Genomic DNA, 20,681 nt, shown 5'->3' with positions numbered 1-20,681 from the left:
CACTAGAACATTGAGTGACTGTGTTCAGAAAAATGACTCAGGAAATTGACATTTCGTATTGGTTCTCAAGGACTTCATAACAAATTTCCTAAAACACACAAGTAAACAGGTGCTTTTCTTTAACTGCCAAAGCTGAAAATTCAGCCTTGGATCTGAGTCAAGCATAGCTTGATTTCTCTTTCAGTGAGACTTGTTACCAGTGATAAAAACTCTGCATCTGAAACTGGGCAAGTCTGCTGATGATGCATAGCCAGAATAGAATCCATATTACTTGTTAAGGTGTTCTGGGTTTGCACTGTTAATTGGAATAAAGAGTGATAGGTAGCAAAGAAAGTGGACATGAAAGAGAATATAGACAAGGAGTTGTGAATTCAGAAGGTGTAATTTCTAAATAGTCAATTTCCTTATATGAATAACACTTTTATATGATAGAATTAGAGTTGAAACCACAGTCAGCTCAGCAGTTTTATTGTACATTATGTTTGACGGTCTCTCTTATAACAGGTCTATCACTTTCTTAAAAATTAAAAAAGAGATTAATTTTGAAACACCTTGGAGCCAATCAAACTCTAATATATAAAAAGAAGAAGCTACAGATTGGGTTGATTTTAAAAAAAAATCAGATGAAATATCCTCAAATTGTCCCATTAATTTACTGTGAGACTTAAAAAATATATATGTATATATAACAATATTGTTAATCAAGACAGCAGTTACAGGGCATGATTTGATTGATGGTATGATTTTTTTAAAACCGCACTGGAGGAAAAAAAACAGATTAGCTGGAAATGCTACCCTGGAATCAACTAATTATCTCAGGGCAGGTCTACACTAAGGGCGGGGGTCGAATTAGGGTACGCAAATTCAGCTACGTGAATAGCGTAGCTGAATTCGAAGTACCCTAATTCGAACTACTCACCCGTCCAGACGCGGCGGGGTCGAACTCCGCCAACTCCTTTTGCCGAGGTGGAGTACCGGAGTCAACCGCAGCGCTTCCGGAGTTCGAACTATCACATCTAGATCAGACGCGATAGTTCGAACTCCGAAAAGTCGAACTCTCCGCGTCGAACCGGCAGGTAAGTGTAGACGTACCCTCAGCTTTCATTTTTTTTTAAAAAGTAAGCTTCTAACTTTGTGGCTGCAGAGGAAAGCATGAAAATTTGACCTGTGTATACCTGAAATGCTCAGAAAACCCAAAATGTATTTTTTTTTAATTTTATAATTTTTAAACTAATTCCATTATATTTTGGGAGGCCCAAACTCTATTTTTGAATGCTTGCAGTTGGAAATGTTGCATAACTGTTTTTAAAATCTAACAAGCTCTACTGGTTGGAGTGTCTAAATCAGTCTGATGAAATGCCCTTGGACCCACCATTCTTTCGAGGGAAGATTTCGCTGTTGTTGTGCACGTGCCATTGTCACCCGCTGATGTCTGAAGTTTAAATCTTGTTCCCAAAGCACCACGGTTTGTCAGGATGATCATCCGTGAAATTGTCTCCCCCACCACGTGAGTGCCAAAGTCAATGAGCTCTTTATCTAGTGCCAGCTGTAAGGAGAAAAACCATAATTACTGCTGTCCTAGATAGTAAGTAATGTCAATTAAATGAACATCTACCATTTTGAGGATAAGACTTTAAAGTCCTTATTACCTCTTCAAAGACCATGTCAAATAATGACACAAATTATGGGCACTCTTCTGTCTTTCATGTAGAAGCCAACCCATCTGAACAACGAAGTCATATTATAGTGAACAAAACTTTCCTTTCACTCCATTAAATGATGCTGGAAACAGTTGGCCAGATTCTGCGATTAGTTACATCATTGCATAAACCTTTGGTAACTCCTATTAAATCAAGGGAGTTATTCTGTATTTATACATTGGTTTGCAGGGCAGAATTTGGCCCCATTGTTCTTTTTATATCACAATTATGTGGACTTATCTTGCTGGTACCATGCTGGAAAAGAAGAGCGTCCAATGTGTTGTATTGATTGGCGATCAATTTGTGACACATTCTAGCTTGTTAGGTCTATAACAGCTTTAACCTTATAGTGACTCATTAGTTAGTAGAGGTGGAAATTTCATTGATCTTGTAATTAAGTTTATGGAAGAGGCATATGAAATAGTTTCAAGCATCAAGTGGCTGAAGAGAATGAGTCTTTCTTTTGTAAAACTTGTTATCCTTCAAACTGCTAGCAGACCACAGTGGGCTGAATTCCCACAAACTTTTAAAGCATACAGAATGTTTCTTTATACAATATACACTTCAATTTGTAAAATTTTAAAGTTGCTGTAGTTCAGAACTTTCCCCTCTCCCCATCTTTCTTTAAAGCTTCCACTAACTCTTTCCCAGAGAAAGTGTTGTTTCTTTTGAAAGGGATGGCAACCTTAACTGAAGCAAAGACATAGGCAAGTTGCTTTGGTTGACAAGGACTGTAGTAATGTGAAATAGAGAATGTATATAACTGTAATGGCCTGGAAAATCATTGAATCCATGATAGCAGAGAACTGGCCATCTGTTCTTTCAAATCCATATACACAACTCAAAGGCTTTACGATCAATTAGATATTTTCTTATGGGTTTGCTGTGCAGCTAAATTTCACATTTAGTAGCAAATAGATATTAGAGCAGCTGATTTATTAGGCAATTTATTTACTGGCAATTTGCTGCCAAGTCCGGGGTGAATTTCTGAATCAGGCACTACAGTGATATTTAATACCAGTATCCGGGGCTGGAGCACCCATGGAAAAAATAGTGGGTGTTCTGCACCCACTAACAGCCCCCCCAATCAGCTCCTCTCCCTCTCTCCCAGTGCCTCCCACCCACCATCAACTGTTCAGTGGCATGCAGGAGGTGCTGGGGGAGGGGGAGGGGCAAGGGTGGAGTGCGCTTGGGGGAAGGGGAGGACTGTGCCAGGGGTCGGGCAAGAAGAGGTGGGGGTTTGGGGGAAGGGATGGAGTGGCGGGGCAGGGCCTGGGGTGGAGCAGGGGTCAAGCACCCCCCCGCCCCCTGCAACTCACAAAGACAGCATCTCTGCTCATGGCAATGGGAAATCAACAAAAAGTTGCTCATTTCAAGGGTTGACTTTTTTTACCTTGACTTGTAGGGAACAGAGATGATTAGAAGCACCTTTTGTTGAAGAAAAATTATGGGCTTAGTTCGTTTGTACAAATCAAGGTTCCCTAAGCAGATAGTCTGTTCCACAGCATTATGCATAAATTGCTCAACATAGTGGATTGGATCCCCCAGGTGATAGTTTTTCCTTCTGACAGTCTGTCAAATCCCTAGTTTGCTGGCTCTCTGAGTGTGGTGCAACACTCATGTTTATTGTCTTTAGGCCCCACCCCAGTAAATCATTTAAGTTCATGCTCCACTTTAAGTATCAAGTAATCGTACTGAAGTCAAAATGACTTCTCATGTGTTTAAATTTAAGCACCTGCTTAAGTGGTTTAATAGATTGGGGATTTCCTGAATAATACACGGAATTTCCTTTCACAGTTTCTATTTTCTAATTTTTCCTCTTCTGTGTATTTGATTATTTTTGCTTTGTTTCACTATCTATCTATGAGTAAAACTTGCTGTCTGCTGAGCTCCCAATGTGCAATGCAATAAAGAACAACAATGCTAAAAATTCCAAGCTAGAGCAAAACCATTTTTTTTATTTAAAGTTTTTTCAGCAAAAAATGCAGATTCGAAAACATGGAAACATTCTGCAAATTCACATTGTTTTTGCCTAATATTTTAAGTCAAGAAAAAAAAATCTTAAAAAAAAAACAACAAACCCTCAAATCAAAGCATTTCATTTTGATATTTTCAAAATTAAATGTTTACATTTTTTGGTTCAAAATAATTTTTCATTTTGGAATGTCCTTTAATTTTATTTTTCAAATTAAACTTTAAAAAAATGTTCAACCAAAATGAAACATTTTGTTCAACCTGAAATGAATTTTTTTCAACTCTTTGATTCATGGAAAATGTTTGAAAATTTTCATTTTTGGTTTGATCTGACACAACTTTTTTTTGTTGTGTCAGATCAAACCAAATTTGCCCAGTTCTACTCCAGGATAGCTCTCCTGTGTCTAAATCCTTTTTATACCTGTTTGTGCTGCTAGTAGGACTACTAGTAATACTCCAAATTTTCTATTTGCTAGCCTGATTCCTTAGTGACTGCTATATTGGAAAAATCATCCTGCACACCCATTTCCATCCAGTGTCTAGATTTTAGTGTCAGTCTGTAGGCACACATTGTTTTTCCCCATCTCCTTTGGTCTCTGATGTAATCTTGTGACTGATATATCTTCACATATCTGATAAGGAAGTTTCAAAAGACTGGTTGCTCTGACAAAGTACATTCTTCAAAGTAGCCCATGAGAAATCAAATGCCCCCACTTAAGAAAAACTAGCACCTCCTGTGAAAATACTGTGTGTTATAGCTTAAATATAATAGGTGTATATTCCTCATTTGAAACCAGGTTTAAAAATTCTCTAAAGGCTGATACTTTGCATAAGGAGAGATGATTTATAAGTTTTATTATGAATAGATGGAGGGATCTAAAGATGTTATATGATTTTTTTGTCTATATGGAAAGCTAAGCTTAAGAACAAATTCCCTGAGACACAGGCTAGATTTTCTAAGAAACATAAGGAAGTAAGGTACGCAACTTCTATTTGTGACTTTGAACATCTTTCCCCACTTTCCTGTCATATTGTGCCACAATTTTTTAAACATAACTCCCAACTGGTTTCCACTGGAAGTTAAGGTCACGGCTCATGGTGAGCTGTATATGTTAAAGTGATTTTGTAAATGTCTCAGTGAAACCCTCAACATTTGTGTGTAAGATAGCATGTCTTCTCATACAATAAGTTATTTTCACCTCCAATAAAATATGAAATACATTTTGTAATGTTATGTTCAAAATAAAATGAGAAGGAAAAGTAACGGGTGTTGGCTACATGTACCACGCATTTACCAACTCTTTTTCCATGTTAATTAGAGGACCCAAATGATAAAGCTTTAACTATAATTTTAACAGATTTTAACTATAAGCACATGAGTACCTTGTAAGGTCCTTGGAGGCAGAACATATGTTTGTTCAGTGTCTGTACAGTCCCTAGTGCAATGGGATCCTTGTGCATGACTAGGGGATCTAGGCACTTCTGTATTGCACATAATTAATAAATCACAGTAGTAAGAGTCCCACTGACTCCAATTTGAGTACTCACATGCTTAAAGATAAGCACACACACAAATCTCTGCAGAGTTTGGGGCCTGAGACCTTAAACAGCATTTCTTGTTTAACTCCAAATATAACAATGCATCTACTAGGCAGAAATGTTGGACATTGTTTACTAACATGCTTACAAAGAACCTTACAAGCTATAAATAAATCTTTATGAAATATGCTGATAGTAGTGCTGTACTTCCATAGAAGAATCTATTCAGGAATGAATCATTATGGCAAGAGAGTACTTTAGACAGAGAGGAATAAGAAAGTGAAAAGTGTATACATTTCTAAGTATTCTCACTAATATTTATATTCATTTTGCTCTTACACTGGACTCTCTCAAAGTATTTAAAGTTTAAAAAAAATTGACTTACAACACATCTCTTGGTTGTACATTTCAATGGAATGGAAAAGGAACCATTCTGAGCCAAAAATGTGACTTTTCCTTCAAGAACTTCATTTATCTAAACAAAATAATTTAAAAAAATTAATGATGCATCTAAACAGATTAAGTATTAAATCTTTAGCCATCTGAAAAAGTTAATCAACTTATAAATTACAGTAAAAAAGAAATAAATACATTCTTAAGGTTAGATATAACATAATTTTAGTATGTCTAGGTTTCTATGTAACTGCAACTTTTTTTTTTTTTGCTAATTACCTAACTTTTTTCAGGAAGGTAACATCCAACATGTTTTCAGCCTGACAATACATACTACTGATATACTTAATGCTTGAAGTTGTAATAAAATATTGTATTAGAAAATGCCAGTGTGTGGTGTGCAAGATACTTAAATTAGAATATTATTTTTAAGGTTGTAATTATCTTTGTTTCCTTTCTAACAATAAACAAAATTGGACTAATGATACTATTATCAAATTAGGTGGGTGGATAACGCTATTATTCACATCATCCTGTAACTAACATATTTGTATTATAATTGCTGCATAAAATGCACTTACCATTGGTTTAAATGTTACCACCACTTCACATGACATTCCAGCAGACATCTGGCCAGGTGGATCAAAGCTGTGCAGATCATAAATATATGAGTTAGATTTATATTTCAAAATCCGGCTCCCAAAATTCACAGGAAAATTACATATTTTTACTTGGTTGAATTTATTACATACAAGTCAGAAAGAGTGACAGGCCAGTGAAAGGCTGTGCAAACATTGAGAAATAATAAATAATCACACTTTGTACTTATATAGAGCTTTTCACTGAAAAATCTCAAAGTGCTTTAAAAAGGCGAGCGTTATCGTGCCCATTTTACAGATGGGGAAACTGAGGCATTGAGGGGTGAAATGACTAGCACAAGATCACATAAAGTGTCAGTAGCAGTGTCAAGAATAAAACCTAAGTCTTTTGACTTCAGTCCCCTGATTTAGCTACTAGGACACAGCTTCTCCCAATATCTACATGTCTGTTGAGCATCCTGACCTGTAATACCTCTGCTAATCAAGTTCCAGAGCAAGGAAAAAAGAGAGAAATTAAAAAGAACCATGCAGTTGCAAGCTCACTATACAATATTACACTATATGTTGTCTGTTGCAAATTGTACAGAGAGCAACATTTATATCTTATCCTCTGAGTAGAAGTTGTCAGTCGTTTCAAATTTTGTTCACATCACAAAGACCATAAAATATGGCACAAAGTCCACCAGGGACTTCAGTGAGACCATTAAACTTCTTTTCAACTGTGACTGAAACAGGATTTGTGAGACAAGAAATCTAGGTGCTGCATTCTAAGTACTGCTATTGAGTCACAGCTAAGGGTCTGTTCTGGCTACATGGCAGAGAAGATGGAAACTAAGCAAATGAAATAACTGCATATTATTAGCCAGAGGAATTCCCAGGCAAGCTGGACTATCTTGGAACTGTTAGAAACACACCTTAAATCATAAGAAAAACTAATCTTATGAAAGGAGTATTTAAAAAAAATCCTCCTCCAATCGCATTTGGAAAAAGGGAACACCATTCAAGGTTCTGGGGTTGAAACATGCTTACAGTCTGGAGAAAGTTTGCTAGACTAATCTTCACTCTTAGCAAGGACTCTCAACCACAAAAGTAGCCTAAATTCAGCCAGTGCAGCCTGGAAATGGCAAAGATGATGAGCTTTCAGTTGGAGAGTAATCAACATCAAGATCTGAACATCTCCAATGTTTACTAGTGACAAAGAATCCTGTGGCACCTTATAGACTAACAGACGTATTGGAGCATAAGCTTCGTCAGATGCATGTACTACTTCACCATATTACATACATTCATTCACACTATATCTCCTTATACCCCTAAACACATCTGCATTATTGCAGTTCCTGTGTGTATGTGATGGGGGGAGAGTAGTATGGACAGCTATGGAGTCCCTTATGGAAAATTCCTTCAGGATAGAAATTGGGATCCTTTCAAAAAAGATATATAGATAAAATTTCTAGCTAGCTACTTGGTAAATGTAAAGGGAAAGAGTATAATTTAGTTTTTGAAACCTAAATTAATTCAGACATATTTTTCCATGCAGTTTCACAAAAACTGCATTAATGTACTTTGCTCACAGTACCTGAAGCTTAATTTGTAATTGGAAGGTACTTTGACAAACCTATTAAACCAGGGTAAGATTTAGGATTTTTAGCAAGTTGTAATTTATATTTCAGTCACATATCAGGGATGTCGAATTAAATATGCAATTCAATGAACATACTAAATGAAGACAAAATTAACCAATCCTCAAGAGCATCTAAAGATCTGTAAGAAAATGGCTTTCCTAATCCATAAAAAAGTGTATTCATTTAATTTTAATTAAGACGACTTAATAGTTAAAATCATTGGTTCAAATTTTAGATCAATGTACAGTAAACTCCAAAACTGGCATAAAGTTAGACGCCTATTCAGAAAAGCACTTAAGCATGTTTAAAACTAAGCATGTGCTTTCTTGAACTGGGGTCAGATTTGCATCTCTTTCTCCGTGAGTCTGTGACTAAATTGTTCAGCAATCAACCTCTTCCCCTTTAACAATGAATGTGACAATATTCAAGATATTATAATAGCTTAAACTAGTCAATAGAGTCAAATATCCTATTTCTAATTCAAAATGTGTTAAATTAAAACTGCAAAGGGCCATGAAAGGCTGCACTGAGAAGGATATTTGAAAGCAAGAGATAAAATTTAACAAGAGCTTCTACAGCCGATTGAATTCATAACTTGTAGCTCTCAAAGAGGTTGTGCTCAGTCAGTAACTGTATCTTGTTCATATTCCAATACACTGTTGTAAGAACTGAAAGCGTGGGGCTTGGTTTAGACTTTAAGGTCAGAAGGGACCATCATGATCGTCTAGTCTGACCTCCTGCACAACACAGGCCACAGAATCTCACCCACCCACTCCTGTAATAAACCCCTAATCTATGTCTGAGCTATGAAAGTCCTCAAATCATGGTTTAAAGACTTCAAGGTGCAGAGAATCTTCCAGCAAGTGACACGTGCCCCATGCTGCAGAGGAAGGCAAAAAAAACCCAGGGCCTCTGCCAATCTGCCCTGGAGGAAAATTCCTTCCTGACCCCAAATATGGCGATCAGCTAAACCCTGAGCATGTGGGTAAGACTCACCAGCCAGACACCCAGGAAAGAATTCTCTGTAGTAACTCAGATCCCATCCCATCACAGGCCATTGGGCATATTTACCTCAAATAATCAAAGATCAATTAACTGCCAAAATTAGGCTATCCCATCATACCATCCCCTCCATAAATTTATCAAGCTTAGTCTTGAAGCCAGACATGTCTTTTGCCTCCACTGCTCCCCTTGGAAGGCTGTTCCAGAACTTCACTCCTATGATGGTTAGAAACCTTCGTCTAATTTCAGGTCTAAACTTCCTGAGGGCCAGTTTATATCCATTTGTTCTTGTGCCCACATTGGTACTGAGCTTAAATAATTCCTCTCCCTCCCTAGTATTTATCCCTCTGATATATTTATAGAGAGCAACTGTATCTCCCCTCAGCCTTCTTTTGGTTAGGCTAAACAAGCCAAGCTCTTTGAGTCTCCTTTCATAAGACAGGTTTTCCATTCCTCGGATCATCCTAGTAGCCCTTCTCTGTACCTGTTCCAGTTTGAATTCATCCTCCTTAAACATGGGAGACCAGAACTGCACACAATATTCCAGATGACGTCTTACCAGTGCCTTGTATAACGGTACTAAAACCTCCTTATCTCTACTGGAAATACCTCGCCTGATGCTTCCCAAGATCACATTAGCTTTTTTCACCGCCATATCACATTGGTGGCTCATAGTCATCCTGTGATCAACCAATACTCCGAGTTCCTTCTCCTCCTGTGTTACTTCCAACTGATGAGTCCCCAGCTTATAACAAAAATTCTTGTTGTTAATCCCTAAATGCATGACCTTGCACTTTTCACTATTATATTTCATCCTATTACTATTACTCCCGTTTACAAGGTCATCCAGATCTTGTTAAGCACTATGGCTTATCTTATTGAGGTGGCTAGAAATTCAAAGCACATCCTATCACTACAAAGTGGCAGAGGGCAGTGAGCTGTAAAATAGAATCTCTCGAGTATGAAATCAGTTATTGTAGTAACATGACTTGTTCATTTCAGTGTGGAATATATTGTGTCACTTCACTGGGGTACAACAGAAACATCAATGTCAGAAACTATTTCCTCAGGTTAGCCTGAAGAATTGGCAACTTTTATTTTCAATTACATGCAGAGCAAGCAAGTTTGGTTCAAGCTGTTTCATGTTAATAAATAGCATTTACACACACAATGCTGCCTTTTTTCACTTTTAAGCCTGATCATAATTGGTCTTCTTTTGTTTGGTTTAACAGAATTCCAAATAAATGTGATATTTCCTTTTTTTTTTTTTTAAATTAAAGTTTCAGTGAATTCTTGGGGGAATAATTGATATTTTTGTGGGTTCAGAACATCTCAATCTAAGATTAGCCTATGAAGAATGCTTGAAAAGAAAGACCCGGGATGTTCTCATTTGCTGATTCATAGGTATACAAAAGGAATTTATCAATATAGTCATTTATTGGAATCTGTTCCAACGGGACAAAATATTTTGCTACATAATCTATTGTCAATATTATGTTAAAGAATTGATGTAGACATCCCTAGAAATTTCCGTTTAAATGATCTTTGTTATAAAGATTTCTATTCCTTTATTTCATCAGCTCTTTTCATCTTAGCCTTCATATGAACTACCAATAATCAGGAAGTTAACCTGACCCATATCACAAAGGAGGGCAACTGGATCGGCGAAACAATTTCTATGTTAATGTAAAATCCCTTTTAGTGGCCCAGACAGAAACTCAGGTCCCTTTTCTCTAATTACCAGGGTGGTTCTTTGCCTTTTTCATAGTGCCTGATACATTAAGTAAAAAACAACAGAAGTATTCATTCAGGGCTTGAACCAAAGCCCACTGAAGTGAGCAGGAGTCTTTCCATTGACTTCAATGAGCTTTGGATCAGACCCTTGTTCATTATCACTTAGATACTACAGAGATGGGCACGTTAGATTTACTACTATTCTCTTAATCCTCATTTTGCAAGACCAAGTAATTTTTCCCTTCACACTGGCATGGAATATTAATGATTTTAGGTAAAAGAAAAAGTCAGATAATTCTTATGCCCCATCCCTCCTCACTCTTTTTTGTCTGTTTATTTAGATTGCAAGATATTTGGAGCAGGAATTGGTTATCCTACATCGGCCAGATTCTCAAATGCTCAGCACCCACAACTGGAACTAGATTTTCAGAAAAAAAATCAACTCCCTTGTAGGCACTTAAGTAAATAGTCAGATTCTCAAAAGTGCTCAGTTTGCTGGATGCCAGGCTCCTTTGAAAATCTGACCAGTTATTTAGGTGCCTAATTGGGATCTTAAAATCTGATCTCAGTTGTGGCTGCTGAGCCCTTTCGAAAATTCTGGTCCATGTCTATACACTTCAGTGCTTTTCTGTGCAGTTAATTTATAACGAATCGTCTTGTCACCAATGTGTGAGTGGAAAGTGGGCATCTAACTTCCTTAGGTGTCTTTAAAAAGAAATGAGTTAAGGCTGGGATTTTCAAGCAGCTAGAATATGGAAGGAACTATATGAAATTAAATTCTATCTTGTCTAAAGACCTTCATGTAATTACCAGAAACAAAGGGTAGGAATAAATGGTCAGTTTTCAGAACGGAGAGAGGTAAATAGTGATGTCCCCCAGGGGCCTGTACTGGGCCCAGTCCTATGTAACATATTCATAAATGATTTGGAAAAAGGGGTAAACAGTGAGGTGGCAAAATTTGCAGATGATACAAAACTACTCAAGATAGTTAAGACTCTGAAGAGCTACAAAAGGATCTCACAAAACTGGGTGACTGAGCAACAAAATGGCAGATGAAATTCAATGTTGATAAATGCAAAATAATGCACACGGAAAACACAATCCCAACTATACATATAAAATGATGGGGTCTAAATTAGCTGTTCCCACTCAAGAAAGATCTTGGAGTCATTGTGGATAGTTCTCTGAAAACATCCACTCAATGTGCAGCGGCAGTCAAAATAGCGAACAAAATGTTGGAAATTATTAAGAAAGGGATAGATAAGACAGAAAATATCATATTGCCTCTATATAAATCCATGGTATGCCCACATATTGAATACTGCATGCAGATGTGGTCACCCCATCTCAAAAAAGATGTATTGGAATTGGAAAAGGTTCAGAAAAGGGCAACAAAAATGATTAGAGGTATGAAACGGCTGCCATATAAGGAGAGATTAATAAGACACGGACTTTTCAGCTTGAAAAAGAGATGAGTAAGGGGGGATATGATAGAGCTCTATAAAATCATGACTGGTGTGGAGAAAGTAAATAAGGAAGTGTTATTTATTCCTTCTCATAACATAAGAACTAGGGATCACCAAATGAAATTAATAGGCAGCGGGTTTAAAACAAACAAAAGGAAGTATTTTTTCACACAACGCATAGTCAACCTGTGGAACTCCTTGTCAGAGGATGTTGTGAAGGCCAAGACTATAACAGGGTTCAAAAAAGAACACAATAAATTCATGGAAGATAGGTCCATCAATGGCTATTAGCCAGGATGGGCAGGGATGGTGTCCTTTCATAAACTTATCAAGCTGAGTCTTAAAGTCAGTTTTCTTGCCCCCAACTGCTCCCCTTTGAAGGCTGTCCCAGAACTTCACTCCTCTGACGGTCAGAAACCTTTGCCTAATTTCAAGCCTAAACTTGTTTGATGGCCAGTTTATATCCATTTGTTCTTATATCCACCTTGGTGCTAAACTTAAATAACCCATCTCTCTCCCTGGTATTTATAGAGAGCAATCATATCTCCCTTCAGCCTTCTTTTGTTTAGGCTAAACAAGCCAAGCTCTTTGAGCCTCATTTCATAAAGCAGGATGCATGAGGCCTCTGCAGGATCGGAATAAATGACCAAAGGTACCACTGTGAGTGGGGTCCTGGTATTTTGAACATCTTGGGTACAGTTATTTTATTCAACACATTCCTGTAAAAAGGGCCAACAACTGACAGGTCATCTTGCCAAAGAGCACATCTTAAAAAAAGATGCCTGAAGTAAGGCTCCTAATTCTGTGTCCAGACACCTAAATGAATGTTTCTCAGAACTATTGCAAACCAGGCCTCGTTTAGTGCTTACATTTGGATTTAGATGTCTAATTTTAGCCACCTTTTTTTTCCCCCCAAGTCTCAGCAGAGATGTTATGTCTGCTGCAATTTACGTTTTGGAGCGGATGGTAGTAAATAAAATCCCATTAGCACATTTTTAAAGCACAAGGGTAGAGGGTTCACATAAGGGATCTAATGACCTTGATGCTATGCTTTCGTACTGTACATGACATAAATGAGAGATGGGAAAAGGAAAAAGGAATAGCAAAGGGAGATGAGATTTGTTTTGGAAGGTAATTTTTTTACAGCTCTATTTAACAGAACTGACTCTACTGAGAATAAAATATAAATGCAATAAATACAAGAGCTTCCTGCTTGTAACTTTATAAGATTGTTCTGATTTTAAGGGTGCAATAAATCATCCTCTCAGATTTTGAGCCTGTTTACTTACTGAATATTGATGAAATCTTTGAGATGCTCACTGACTCCCACCAGCTTACAGAAGTTAACACTGTAGGATGCATTTATCAAAATTATCTTCTTTTTGTAGGTTTTACCAACATCAAAATCCTAGAAATAGCACACAGATTAAATCACACCTTCATGGAGCTGGTAGCATTTTCACATGTGATAATGATTTTTTTTTAACGTGTACTGCAGTAGTATCCGAAGGTCCCTATGAGGATCGTGGCCCTTTATACTAAGTGCTGTACAAAAACATTTAGGAAGCTTTTCTGCCCCCAAACAATCCAATTTAAGACAAGAGACACAATTGGGCAACAAACAGCAAGAAGGAGGTGGGAACTAGTAATAGGATCATGTGGTAGCGTTAGCTAGCTGTGTGCACAACTTGATGTTTCCAAGCCATTTTATTGGTTGCCTGCAGTGAATGCATATAAGAATATTATTACATTAATGTTTGATTCAGGGTCTAGTACTCTGAGCACAGGATTGAGAACCAGAAACTCCAAGGCAGTTTTGAAATCAGTCATTAAACTATAGTCTACACTATGGCTCCAGCTATTTTTTAAAAACTGGTTAGGATTTAGAGGAAATTTTCCCAGTGCATACCCTTCCCCAGTACACACCAGGTCAAAGGGTCCCAGTTCTAAAGGTGGAATCGTGTAGCTGCAGTTCCCACTGACTTCAAATGGAATTGTGAAAATTATAAATGCTATGCAAGTGTTAGGTATTATTTACTGCCTTTTAGAACTGTATTTTATAGGCGCATTGTCATCAATGAATTACATATTATTAACAAGGAAAGTTAAATAATTACCCAATGGTAGATTAACACTAATTTGCAAATTGTTTACAAATATGAATACCATCTATTATAGGTGCAGATAGCATAATACTAATTCACTGATTCATCTGGGCCTCCTAAGAAGGGGGCTCCCAGTCAGTCAGTGTGCCTGCAGTCACCGTAAAGGAAATAGGAATTATTCTGCAAGTAAAATGGAATAGGGGAAACTATAAAAGAGTTAACAGCTGATCTGCTGGTCTTTTTAAACATGGGGATATTTTTAAATCTCACATGTAATCTAATTATCAGATTTTTAAAAGTGCTCAGCACCCACAATTAGAATAAGATTTTCAAAAAAGCTCAGTTGCATTTAGGCATGTGAAGTGATTGGATTTTCAAATGGGCTCCATATCCACCAGTGGAAGCTACTAGGTGAAAATTGGGCCATGTGACCCTTTCTGAAGTAATAGGAACTTCACGCCAACCATATTTTTGGAATGAGCTTATAATTTCTTACTAAAATTGTGTATGAAACTCCAACCACAACAGAAAAAGGTAAGAAGATTTCTTCCTCTGGCCCTTATCTGTTTATGAGGCTGTCATCCTTTGTTTAGTTCCATATGAAAAGAAATATGAAATGATCACTAGAGTGTTTGCCAAAGGACAGGGCACATAAAGGCAAAGCTTTCAGTCTTGTTGATAATGCACTTTAAGATTTAAAAAGACTTCTCGCATCTTGCCTGAACCTTGACTTCAGTTTGATACTTTCAGAGAGTTGTGTGTCTGCTTGGATACAGCAACTTCACTTTTCTAGCATGTTCACGGTTTACCTTGGGCATGTTTTTAAATGGGGAAATGGTACTGTCCAATATGGCAAAACGCTTTCTGAAATTTCAGAAATTCACTGCTGAAAAGCCACCAGTTCGAAGCTTCATAAGGGATATCAGAATCTTTAAGTAAAACGAATTTAGTTCTCAAAAAACTGAGCAGGGAAGCATTGCAATGAACTGGCAAAATAAAATAGCTAAAATACCAGGGGACAATGGGGGGCTTGGAACATGCTCCACCTGCCCTCAAGCATAAAAATACCTAAAAGCTAGAGAAGTTTGCTAAGGAGTTAACACCCTGAAGCAAGAAGCCTGCATATCGTATCTGTGAAGAGCTAGGGCTAGAATCAGCCCTGCCCCACTATGTTTCCTCCCATGTATATGAAAAACCACAACAGAAAGGCTGCATGAGAGAGGATATTTCCACCCAATTCTGCCATCTCTCTACACCCAGTGAGAGCCCACTCTTCCAGTACTCCATACTAGGAGATATGCCAGAGCAGGGCAGACAGCTTGGGAAGTATGGTCTGTATATCAGTTATATACCCACCACGTACCTTACCCATGTCCCTTGAAGGAATAAACTTTGGTGCACTGACCACGAATAGGGATGTGGCTGGCCGAAAAGTTGAGTTCATATTTGATGCTACAAAATCATTAAAGTGTGCCTTTTTGGGGAACATTTCACAGTGGCCCAGAAACTGGCTCTGTAAGAGGTGACAGCGCATGGTGGGGGTTGGGGGGGAAAGGGGAGGAGAATGTGACATTGTGTTGAATACTAGAAAGCTATTGTTCCTGTTCATAATTAAATTATATCTGACAGTGGGATACACGACTTTCTTTAAGCAGCTTTTTATTACATTAATATTGTATTTATGCCACATACTCTTGAAACAGTTATTAGGTTAAGTAATTTATTTTTAATTGATTAGCATGGAACATAGCCTAACAAGAACCACATAATTGTATCTCCTCAGGCAGCTTCAAATTATGTGCTGACCTTTCTGACTGTTTTAATTCCTTAAAGTCTGAAAGCCCATTTAAGTCGATGGGAGTCTTGCCTTTGATTGCAATGAGCTTTTGACTGAGACACTGGTTTGTACATACAGTAAATACACAAAGCCACAATGCAAAATGTGCACCAACCTTGAAGTGAATAAGACTTGGTTTGCTATAAAAAGGACACCCCTTAAATTCATGACCGGACACAACTTGTTTGCGAATAATTCCACTTCGAAGTTTCTCCAAGTTTTCAGTGAAAATCTTTCTTTCCATTTTACTTGCACCTAGTGGTTTGGGATCTGTTTCATCTTTTGGTACCTAATAATTGAAACCAATAAAAATGGTAATTTATTGATAAGAAACCATAGTTCACAGATTTTTTGTACACGCTTGCATTCCATCAAATTTTCAGAACAGAACCCTAATTTTGAGCTTACAAATTTGTGCCTTAAATCTGTTCCAGAAAACTCAATTTTCATATTTTAATTAGCAGGCACTGATTGGATAGCTGGGTATATAACCAGTTGATTTGTATGTGCAAATGCAGCATGTAGACAGACAAATGGTTATGCATTCAAAATTAAAGGCTAATCTGAGGCCTCTTGAAAATCAGGCTCAATGTATTCTCTAGACTAGACAGTAAGAAGAGAAAATGATACTGTAGGTCAGTGGTTCCCAAACTTGTTCCGCCGCTTGTGCAGGGAAAGCCCCTGGTGGGCCTGGCAGGTTTGTTTACCTGCCGCATCTGCGGGTTCGGCCGATCGCGGCTCCCCGTGGCCGCGGTTTGCTGCTCCAGGCCAATGGGAGCTGCTGGAAGCAGTGGCCAGTACGTCCCTTGGCCTGCACCGCTTCCAGCAGCTCCCATTGGCCTGGAGCAGCGAACCGCGGCCAGTGGGAGCCGCAATCAGCCGAATCCGCGGACGCGGCAAGTAAACAAACCGGCCCGGCCTGCCAGGGGCTTTCCCTGCACAAGCGACAGAACAAGTTTGGGAACCACTGCTGTAGTATGCATGGAGTTTCCACAGAGATGGATAAAGTTATCAGAAAGTAGAATGTGGCCCTTTTAGGAAAAGCTGAAGAAGCTATCATTTAAAAGAAAAAGACTATAGGCCCAATTTTTCAAAAGCGTTAAGAAAATGTGCCTGTGCAGTTTTGAACATGTGTGTAATTCCAATATATTGCATAGCAAGGAAATATGTGGTTTGGGCCATTTCTCACTTACTCTAGATAATTCAGGTTTTTCTCTTTTTACATTTAAAGAGTCAAGGAGAGGAACAGCTGAATACAAGTACTGAAAACTGTCATCTGTATAAGAGGTAAAGTGGCAGTGAACTGAATAGATAGAAAGTGTTACATTAGATATTTAGGCATTCAACCCTCTCATTTTAAGCTCTCTTTCTGATTACTAGCATTCTTCAAAAAGTTCCATCCACATAATGATAATCATTACGGGACAATCTACTGCGGAGGAATTTTATGTACCGCTTTTGACCCTCTCCACCCTTGTTTCAATTCCGAACTGAGCTAACAGCCCAAATGGCAGTTTGTTGCTGGTTACCAAACTACAGCCTGTAGTTTAAGCAAGAGGAAAATAGTCAAAAATGATGCAATTAATAATCAAAATACTTGGGTATCATGATAAAGAATCACATCAGTTTTACTATTGCCTCATTGTAGGGACCAGAAGCTGGAGGATAAATTCTGTCCATCAGTTTATGCAAATCAAAAAGACAGAAATTGTGCCTTCAGGGTTTCAGCCAGCTGAAAAGGAATCAGACATTTTATGTTTCATGTAAACATCAGTAAGGGAAAGAAACCTCCCAGTGGGCCTAGGTGTGTGCTGTATAGAAGTTTCCTTTGATCAGTTTTAAATGTGTTGTCTTTCTCTTTCATTGAATGTCCCCAGGCTCTTGTATAACACACAGGAATAAACTCAAGCATCTGACTTCCCCTCACATACCATTTATTATTTTATATACCTCTATCATACCTCTCCTCTTTGTCTCCTCTCTAAACTAAACAGTCTCAATCTTTACAACAACTCTTCCTCTTTTTTCCATGCCTCTAAACCAGGGGTGGGCAAACTTTTTGGCCTGCGGGCTGCATGGGGTGTCAGAAATTGTATGGAGGGCCGGTTAGGAGAGGCTGTGCCTCCCTAAACAGGCAGCATTGGCCCGACCCCCACCCCCTATCCAACCCCCCCTGCTTCTCGCCCTGACGGATCCCCAGGACACCATCCAACCCCCCTCTGTTCCCTGATGGCCCCCCTGGACCCCTGCCCCATCCACCCCCCATCTCCCTGTCCCCTGACCACCCCTGGACCTCCCCACCCTTCCTGACTGCCCCCCAATCCCTCTGCTCCATCCAACCACCCCTTCTCCCTGACCACCCCTAACTGCCCCTCACTGTCCCCATCCAAAACCCCCTCTCCTTCCTGACTGCCCTCAGAACCCCCACCCCTGACTGCCCCCAGCTGCCCCATCCAACCCCTCCTCTCATTCCTGACTGCTCCCCCACCCCCTGGACTTCTACGCCATCCAACCACCCCTTCTCCCTGGCCGCCCCCGGAACCCCTGCCCCCATTCAACCCCCCTGTTCCCCACACACTGACCACCCCGACCCCTGTCCACACCCCGAGCCCCTGACCACCCCTTGAACTCCCTTGCCCTCTATCCCACCCTGCTCCCTGCCCCCTTACCATGCTGCCGTGCCGCCCGGCTGGAGCCAGCCATACACTTAGGGTGACCAGACAGCAAGTGTGAAAAATTGGGACGGTGGGGCAACATATTACATAAAGCTCTACAGGATTCTACTTATGATATTACTAAAGACATGTTCTGAGTCTGAGGAAGAGTCACAAACCAGGCCAATGTCTCAGCCAAGTGTCAACAAAATCAAATGGATTACCACCTGGTTAAGTGGCCATTCTTTGGTAGGAAAGAGGATGTGGTCAGAAATCTACATCTTGACAAAAGAAACAGCTGGGGGTTCCCATCCACACAGACTTTTGTCTCCTGAACCTCAGCTGGAAATGATTCTCGAAGAAGAGAAAGAACTATAAGAAGAGATAGAAGGCGCCCCAAACTATTCCTCCCTTCTCTGTATCCGAGGTTTCCACAACACCTGAAGAACAGCGTTGGACAAGATTTGTGTATATCATTTTCTGTTAATAAAATGATAGACTTTATATGAACTTTTGTTGTCCAGGAAAAAGCTGGGCAGTACAAGACACACATTTTGTGGGGAAAGTCCGGGTCTGGGAATTTGCTGGTGATGCTCTGCAGTGTAATTCAAGCAGGGGTGGCTCTAGGCATTTTGCCTCCCGAAGCATGGCAGGCAGGCTGCCTTCGGCGGCTTGCCTGCAGGAGGTCCCCAGTCCCGCGAATTCGGCGGCAGCCTGCGGGAGGTCCGCCGAAGCCGTGGGACCAGCGGACCCTCCGTAGGCATGCCGCCGAAGGCAGCCTGCCTGCCGCCCTTGCGGCGACCAGCAGAGCGCCCCCTGCAGCTTGCCGCCCCAGGCACGTGCTTGGTGTGCTGGTGCCTGGAGCCGCCCCTGAATTCAAGGGTGGCTGGCCATAGCAGTCTTGCAGTAAATCTGTGAGTAATTTACGTGCTAGAAGGTGTGTGAGAGCAGACCAGGAGTGATAGCTCTCACAGCCAAGCAGTGTAAAAGGCACCCCAGGTTGGAGATCTGGGGAAGGACAGCTGTTCATCAGTCCAGATTGTACCCTGGGTAATGTCACAACACTATAAACACATTTTATATAGTGACAAATAAATAAATCCAGTCTCCTGAGCAGGAGGGAATCAGAAACCCAGCTGCTTACCAGCCAAAAAGCAACACAATGTTGACAGCTGCACACCCGCCTCTCACTCTCTGGGTTTAACATAGTGTAAAGAGTGAATGAGAGATTCTGAGTTATCAGCATCTGGACTTGAAAATCTCTTCACCACTGTAAAGAGGTTAGATGCTCAGAAAATACAAGGGCAAATCCAGAAGACCTTACACAGCCCTCAACCAGGTAAAACACCCTTACTTGTGTCAATGAGACAGAGGGACAGACACTGCCATCCGCTACATCAGTATGTATCTGGAGTGGCTCCATTAAATTCAAGAATGGTTCCTGTTGTTAAGCATGTCCATTTCATGGTGTGGGTCTGTACTGCTTTCCAGGGTGACTGTATATTGTGTTTAACTGGTCACATGATAGACAGTGCAGTGTATACATAGAAATTAGAATCAATAATGGAATATTTTGCACTTCATGATGCCTGTTAGCCAAGGCTCTCAAAGCATCTTGGGAAAAATTATCTCAATAGAGGGAAGCTTGTAAGAGGATTTATTTTAACAATAAATTGTAGTCAGTGGAGTTACTTCAGGTTTACACTGATATAACTAAGAGCAAAACCTGACCCTGAGTATGAACAGTAGGATTGGCTTAATGGAAATATGAGAGAAGTACGTACTTTTGCCACTGAATGAGAAACTGTTTCAGCACTTTTACACTGGCCTATGTTGTCTCCAGGTTGTTTACTTGCAAACTGGCTAGCATTACAGAGAGACCAACATCCATCAATCAATTAAACAAAATAATGATTTAATTGGAATTGCAAATGCAAACATTTAGTCATCTACAGAAATTTACAAACACTGCAAAATATTGTGATTTCTTTCCAGTGAACCTATTGTGCTAAGACTAAGCTTTGGAGCTGAATTAAGCTTACTGGGTTAAGGC

General features: G+C 39.5%; 1 protein-coding gene and 1 long non-coding RNA gene across 6 annotated transcripts in view; one reads left to right on the top strand and one right to left on the bottom strand.

The window, feature by feature from the left end:
* CFAP74 (cilia and flagella associated protein 74) overlaps positions 1-20,681 on the bottom strand; it is a 97,926-nt gene that overhangs the window by 35,816 nt on the left and 41,429 nt on the right. For all 5 annotated transcript variants that reach the window (XM_044995848.1, XM_044995850.1, XM_044995846.1 and 2 more), the window contains exons 13-17: positions 16,090-16,263; positions 13,322-13,440; positions 6,188-6,254; positions 5,599-5,688; positions 1,373-1,546 (exon numbers count right to left, since the gene is read on the bottom strand). In XM_044995848.1, coding sequence (XP_044851783.1) covers positions 1,373-1,546; positions 5,599-5,688; positions 6,188-6,254; positions 13,322-13,440; positions 16,090-16,263 — 624 coding nt within the window. The remainder of the gene's footprint in view (positions 1-1,372; positions 1,547-5,598; positions 5,689-6,187; positions 6,255-13,321; positions 13,441-16,089; positions 16,264-20,681) is intronic.
* Positions 1-20,681, top strand: part of LOC123354161 — a 115,212-nt gene that overhangs the window by 75,040 nt on the left and 19,491 nt on the right. The window lies entirely within an intron of this gene.

The sequence above is a fragment of the Mauremys mutica genome, chromosome 21 (assembly GCF_020497125.1).
Source record: "Mauremys mutica isolate MM-2020 ecotype Southern chromosome 21, ASM2049712v1, whole genome shotgun sequence".
Classification (NCBI taxonomy): Eukaryota; Metazoa; Chordata; order Testudines; family Geoemydidae; genus Mauremys; species Mauremys mutica.
The sequence above is the reverse complement of the archived record's forward strand: the minus strand, read 5'-3'. Positions and strand labels throughout refer to the sequence as shown.